General features: G+C 46.3%; 1 protein-coding gene across 1 annotated transcript in view; it reads right to left on the bottom strand.

Annotated features, from left to right (window-relative positions):
* LOC125030944 (vesicular glutamate transporter 3-like) overlaps positions 1-7500 on the bottom strand; it is a gene marked incomplete in the record, with an annotated part of 129091 nt that overhangs the window by 9428 nt on the left and 112163 nt on the right. Inside the window, 3 exon segments of the mRNA XM_047621387.1 lie at positions 4808-5051; positions 5883-6050; positions 7356-7474. Coding sequence (XP_047477343.1) covers positions 4808-5051; positions 5883-6050; positions 7356-7474 — 531 coding nt within the window.

The following is a 7500-nucleotide window of genomic DNA, read 5'->3' as shown; positions in this document are numbered from 1 at the left end:
TTACCCACTCCCCTCTCCCCCTCTCTTACCCACTCCCCTCTCCCTCTCTCTTACCCTCTCCCCTTCCCCTTCGCTTTCCCACTCCCTAACCCCTATCTCTTACCTAATCCCCTCTCCCCTTCTCATACTCTCTCCCTTCTACCCTTCGCTTTTCCATTCTCCCTCTCTCTCTCTTACCCATTCTAGTCTCCCCCTCTCTTACCCACTCCCCTCTCCCCCTCTCTCCCCCATCCAAGGTCCCCCCCCGCCCATACACCCTCCTCCCTGCCGTCGGTCCTGCCACTCGTGGGCGGCGTCTCCTCCGGCCCCGAAAAAGCGTGGATGTCATAGCTGATAAGGCGAGGACTGGTGGGGCCATTAGGGGTCTCCTGACGGGGCTAATCAATGGGCTTCGGCGGGCGAGCGGGACAGACGATCCTGCGCTCGCTACCCCGCTTGGCCTCTCCTTAACGACGTCCTCTTCCTCCTCCTCTTCCTTTTTTTCCTCCTCCTTCTTCTCCTCTTCCTTCTCTTTTTCCTCCTCCTCTTCCTTTTCCTCCTTCTCCTCCTCCTCTTCGCATTCCTCTTCCTCCCTTCTTCTGCTTTCCTCCCCGCTCCTCTCTCTCCCTCTTTCCCTTCCCAACATTTTCTCCTCCTCATCGTCCCCCTCCCTCTCTCTTCACCTTTCCTCCTCTCCCCTCTCCTCCTTCTCCTCTTCCTCCTCCGCGTTTTTCTCTCTTCCCCTTTACATTCCCACCCACTTCTCTTTCTCCTTTCCTGTACTCCCTTACTCTCTCTTCACCTTTCCTCCTCTTTCTTCGTCTCCTTCTCCCCCTCTTCCTCCTACCCTTTGTCTACTTCCTGTTCCTCCACCCCCCTTTTCATTTCCCCCTCTTCCTCCTCCTCATGACTCTCCTCTCCTCTACCTTCTCCTTTTTATTTCCCTCCTCTTTCCCCTCCTCCCCCTTCGTCCCCTCTACCTTCCCTCCCTCTCTTCCCTTTCTCTCCCTTCTTGCGTCCCCCTCCCCCTCTCTCCCCTTTTCCACCCTCCTCTCTCCCACCCTCCCTCACTCCCTCTCTCTTCCCTCTCCACCATCCCTCCCTCCCTCCCTCCCTTGCCTCTCTCCTCCCTCTCTCCCTTCATTTGAGCCTCCCTCCCTCCCCTCTCACTCCCTCTCTCTCCCCTCCCACCATCCCTCCCTCCCTTCCTCCCTAACCTCTCTCCTTCCTCTCTCTCTTCATTTGACCCTCCCTCCCTCCCCTCTCCCCCTGTTCTTGACGAGGGGAGAGGTCGTGCGGAGGAGAACGAGACTGTTATTCTTGACACAGGGCTGTTAGAGGAGGAGGTCTTGTTGGTTCCAGTGTATAAGGATCGGGTTTGTTATACCGTCATGAGAAATGACACTTTTTTCGGCTTCTGTGTTATCTCTTTGGTTTTGCTTTTTTTATGACGTTTGTATGTTTTTTTGTTCCATAATCTCTCTTCCTTTTCAACATCGATATGTAAAATTTCGTCTTTCTTGTATATCTTATTTGATCTTTCCTGACATAAACATATTTCGGTATGGCAACCCGAGTCCAGAAGGTTGACTTATTGTGCAGTCTGATGTTACAAAGAGGATGATTTGTACTACAGTTACGGCGGGGGGTTACAAAAAGGCTGACTTACGATACGACAGGAGCCTGAAAATGGAGGGGCAGGAGGAGAGGGGGAAGGAGGGGAGGGGGAGGGCGAAGAAGGGAAGAGGGAGGGGGGAGGGAGAGAGGGAGGGGGGGGAGGGCAAGGAAGGGAGGAGGGACGGGGGAGGGAGAGAGGGAGGGCGAAGAAGGGGAGGCCGAGGGTGAGCAATGGGAGGAAGATGAGGAGGAGGAAGGAATAAGGGGAGAGTCTAACGCAAAAATGTCGAGAGGTAGAATTTTACTCTCAGCAAAATTGGATTTACATTTACAACTCGGTCTAAAAGGGAAAGTTTCCCCCCGCGTAAAAGGTCCTTGTAAAAGTTTCCCGTAATGGAGTTAATGCGGAAATTGGAGTTATTACGCCGAGGAGCCGAGGTAAATCTTGGCGCGATGAGACTCCGCGGGGCTCTCGGCCGCACTCGAGGTCCTACTCGGCTGGCCCTCGAAGCGCTCGCTTCTCGCGCCGGCCCTTCGCGTCGCTCGACCATTGTGTCTCTCTCTCTGTCGATCTCGCTCTTCATTCTCTTGCTTCTTTCTTTTTCTTTAACTTCCTTATCTCTTTCTTTCCTACTCTTTCTGTCTATATGGCTCGTTCATTCTCTGATTGTTTTTTTTTTTTTTCCTATCTCCTGCTTTCTTGCTTATGTTGTTTTTTTCTGTCTGTCTTGCTCGCCAGCTCCCTGCCTTGTAGATTCATCGAGTTTCTTTTTATCTCTTTCGCTTGCTCTCTCTTTCTCTCTTTCACTCTATATCCCTCTGGCTTATTCGCCAACTCATTCTCTTTCATTTAATTCTCTATCATTTTCTTCACTAGCTCCCTCTCTCTCTCTCTCTCTCTCTCTCTCTATATATATATATATATATATATATATATATATATATATATGTATTTATATATACATATATATATACATATATATATATATATATATATATATATATATATATATATATATATATATATCCATCTATCTATCTATATATCCGTCTCTCTCCCTCCCTCTCTCTCTCTCTCTCTCTCTATATATATATATATATATATATATATATATATATATATATATATATATATATTTATCTCTCTCTATATATATAATATATATACATATCCATCATCTATCTATATATTCGTCTCTCTCTCTCTCTCTCTCTCTCTCTCTCTCTCTCTCTCTCTCTCTCTCTCTCTCTCTCTCTCTCTCTCTCTCTCTCTCTCTCTCTCTCTCTCTCTCTTTCTCTCTCTCTCTCACCCGTCTCTTCCCATTTCATACCCTTTCCATCTAAATATAACAACATAAACAGCGATGCGTCCTCGAGTTAAAACAGTATCGCCGCTTGAACGTAGAATATCGACTCCTTCATTATGCCTCGGGAATGGCTTTGGCGATAATCGATGAGCACGAGTATTAAACACCTTTTTTTATGAATATCTATTGTCACAGGTCACCTCTAAATCAAGGGTTTTGCTTTTTTCTTACTTGTTTTTGTCTCTTAATAATATGTTTTTATTCGTGATCGTTTTATCTTAATTTCCTCGTCGATTAGTAATTTACAGGGCATTGGAAGCAGACAAATAAGGTTTGACAAGGCCAGCTAATCAAGTCTTTACTCCGTATAGTAAAGCGAGAGGGAGGAAACGAGGAAGAAAAAAAAGTTATCTAAGAGACACGCACAAAAAAAATAATGAGGAGAGGAAAAGAGAGAGACAAAAACAGAGCGAACTTTTCCCTCTGAGGACAAACACACTTCGCAGAATGAACACCGAGGCTGGAAGAGGGGGACAAAAAAGAAATGAAAAGAAAAGAAAAAAAAAGTTAAAATGAAGTCCTGGCAGGTGGTAGATAGATGCGCCGGGAATTTCGCTTAGTGAGGGGTGGGGGGGGGGGGGGGGTCCGAGTGTTAATTAATCCTGATGGAATCGATCTGATAAGTTGAGTTGGCGATGATGGGAGACAGTGCCACTCCGAGGCGCTCCTTCGGGAACTGCCTCTTTGGATTGGGCGCCTTTCTCTCCTTCAATTTAGGAGGGATGACGGGGAGGGAGAGGGGCCGCGGTTGGGGTTCCTTGGGCTTCTCTCTCTCTCCCTCTACTTAAGTGTTGGAGCGTCTCAGACTTCATTCTTTTTAGTGAGGGCTGAGGGAGAGGAAGAGAAGTGGGTGTTGGGAGTCTCTCCCTCTGCTTAGAAGATATGGTAGAAAGAATAAGAGAAGTGGGTGTTGGGGCTCATTCTTTCTTTCAGTTTTCTTTCTTTCCTTCGGATTAGGGGGGGACGACAGAGAGATATAGAGAAACGGACGATGATGGCGACGACCGTGTCCCTCGTGAAGCCGACGGCGAGGAGGAACACGGCCGATGGAACGCCCAGGAAGCATGTTTTTTGTGTCGAAAGCCATTAGTCTTATGCCTACTTCTCGACCTGAGGAAGATCTAGCGAGTGTGAAAGTTCCTTGTTAGAGCTTAAGAAAGAGTGTGATAGATTGACGCCAAAGACAAAGAGTCAGTTTCTGTGGGGATCCCAGTGGCTTGATCTCCGGACGTTAATCTTGAGAGCTCTAACACCCCCTCCCTCCTCCTCCTCCTCCCCATCCCAGGCCCTATAAGCACATCCTTGGTCTGAGGTCATAGTCTAGATTACCATAGATCATTATAAACCAGAAAAAGGTAGCACGTTTTTTTTTCTTTTCCCTTTTTTTTTCTTCTTTTCTTTTTTTCTTTTTTTCGTGGAAACTTTGTGTTTCTTGCGAATAATTGTGATATCATGGGGCCGAGAAGAATTGACTTCAGCGTCAATATAGTTATAAGACCAGATACTGGTTTACATTCAATGTAAAATTCGGACCCTGAATTTGTTTTCTGTCTTTAGGCGGTAAACATCCTGGAGAAATTAATGTAACATATCCTTTCCCATTTAACCCCTTAATGTGAAGCCAGTAAATTGAAACTCCCTATTAATAACATAGGTCTACTGAGAGATGAAGCAATAGTTTCAAAATCTCCCTGGAATGGAGCTTGTCGAAATTATTGCATCTTATTTTAACAAACCTCCTTTATGAATAAAGATTTTTTCTGTCCTAACACCACAGCGACACAACCTCGTGCAGCGCCGCCGCCGTCGGAAGGCCAGCCAGCAATCCAAGCCGTTCCACTCACCCGATATAGCGAAGCCCGAGAAGCCCACGGCCAGAGTGAGCGAAGTGATGGCGATGGTCGTGTCCCTCGTGAAGGCGACGACGAGGAGGAACACGGCCTCCATCCCGAAGCCGCCGCAGTTGAAGACCTTCCGCACGTTGGTCGTCGACAGGATGTTGTTCTTTCGGAAGTAGTCGGCCAGCTGCCCTCCGAAGGGCACCACGATCGTCATCACCAGATGGGGCAGGGCGGACACGGTGCCGCTCTGGGGAAGACGCCGACGGGTCAGAAGGAGGAGAGATGGGGGAGGGGAGGAAGAATAGGAGAGGGGAAGGAGGAAGGGGACGAGAAGAGAGGGGGAGAGGAGGGGATGACAATGGGGGAGGAGTAAGGAAGGGAGGGTTGCGAGAAGGGAGAGGGGGAGGAGGAAGGAGGACGAAGAAGAAGCGGGGTGAAATGAGAAGGGAGCGGAAAGAGGAAAAGGAGGAAGGAGGAGGAAGAAGAGGAAGTGGAGGGGGACATGAAAGAGGAAGAGGGAAATGAGGGGGAAGAAGAGGAGGAGGAAGCGGAGGAATTTTAGAAAGGGGATGGGAAGAGCAAAAACGGAGGAAGGAGGAGGAGGAGGAGGAAGTGAAGAGGGACAATAAGGAAGAGGGGAAGAGGAGGGATCGAGAAGAGAGAGGGGGAGTGAAAAAGGTGGGAGAGGGGGAACAGGGACAGGGAGGGGAGGGGGGGAGGGGCAGGTTTAAGAAGAAGGCGAAAAGTACGGAGTGAAAGAGGGGGAGGAGAAGAAAAAAGTGGATATATCATATCCAGAGATGAATACATTGTATTTCATTGATTTAGGAAAGCTGTAAAGATTACTTCTTCATCAAGACTAAAAATATACGTAAATAATCAATGAACACACACACGCACACAAACACACACACACACAGACACACACACACACACACGCACACACACACACACACATTCACTCCCCCACTCACTTCACCACCAGTTCCCTCCCCTTCCTCCCCTCCCCTTCCCCTTTCCAACTCCCCTTCCCCCCACTCCCCCTACCCCCACCAAAAAAAAAAAAAAAAAAACATACCTTAGCGATGTCGTACTTGAACACCTCCTTGAAGTACGTCGGCTGCGAGATGATGAGCAGGTAGAACGTCCACGACCTAGCGATGTTGGCCACAATGATCGCCCACACCGGCAGGGAGGTCGCGAAGGCTAGCCAGGGGGTCGTGGCGAAGGTGGGCTGCGATGCTTGCTGTGGGGGACAAGAGGTTGTTTTTTTTAGTTGTTGAATGGTAGATAGTCAGATAGATGGATAGATAGGTAGATAGATAGATATATTGTTAGATAGATAGATAGGTAGGTACGTAGATAAGTAGGTAGATAGGCAGTTACATACATACATACATACATACATACATACATATATACATACATACATACATACATACATACATACATACATACATACATACATACATACATACGTACATACATACATATATACAGATGTGTGTGTATGTACATATATACACACAGACAGAAAGATAAATAGACAAACATATGGGTAAATAGTTAGACAGACAAACAGACAGACTAATAGATTTATAGGTAGACAAACAGACACATAAATAGACAAATAGATACACAGCAAAATCGGGAGAAGGAGGGGACTCAAGACATGCAATGGTGGGTTGGAATAGTGTGTTGGAATGGGTGGGTGGAATTGTGGACACAAACCCATTATTCCAACCCATCATTCCAACCCACCATTCCAGTCACCCATTCTAACCCACATTCCAACCCACCATTCCAACCCACTCATTCCTCTAGAAATGAAGCTTCTATATATTCTATTGCTCAACACCAAGATAAGGAAAGAAATAGATCTTATATAATCTTTATTGCGATATGATGATAAAATCGGCGATAATTAAGGAGAAGAGTGATATGATATGAATATAATTATGCAGATGTGACGAATCAAGATTACATAAAGATATAAATATTATGTTATTTATGTTATAATGCTAATGAGCAGGATTTTCTCTTCTTTCCCTTTCCTTTGTTCTACCTCTCACCTTATTTTTGTTTTATCTCCCTTTCCTCTTCTCTTTATATTCGGTCTATTTCTTTTCCTTTATTATTTTTTATTCTCTATTCTTGGTAAACGTTTATTTGCTCTCTTTTTTCTCCTAGATCCTTATTCTTGATCTCATTCTCGCTTATTGCTTTATTTTTGTTTATCACTCTCCTCTATTTTCTATTTTAGTCTTCTTTTCCCTTTCACCTTATTTTATTATCCTTTCTCTTTTGACTCATTTTATCTGCTCTTTCAACCCACGTCTCTTCTTATTCTCTCTTACTCCTTACTCTCTCCTATTCCCCTTTTATTCACTTAGCCACTCTTACTCCTTACTCTCTCCCCTTCCCCATTTATTCACTCTCTTTTCCTCTCCTTCTCCTCACCTGTTTTCCGAGGCTCTCTTAGCCTCTCTTACTCCTTATTCTCTCCCATTCCCTCCTTTATTCACTCTCTTTTCCTCTCCCTTTTCCTCACCTGTTTTCCGAGGCTCTCTTCGATGTAAACCTGTTCCCTTGCTGTTATCGTTGGATGGGTCGCTGGCTTCTCGAACGCTAACCAGTACCAGAACACGTACCAGCCTATGCCTACCATACCTGAGAGGGGGGGGGGGGGGGGAGGA

The sequence above is a fragment of the Penaeus chinensis genome, chromosome 1 (genome assembly GCF_019202785.1).
Source record: "Penaeus chinensis breed Huanghai No. 1 chromosome 1, ASM1920278v2, whole genome shotgun sequence".
NCBI classification, from domain to species: Eukaryota; Metazoa; Arthropoda; class Malacostraca; order Decapoda; family Penaeidae; genus Penaeus; species Penaeus chinensis.
This window is presented reverse-complemented; position numbering and strand designations above follow the sequence as displayed.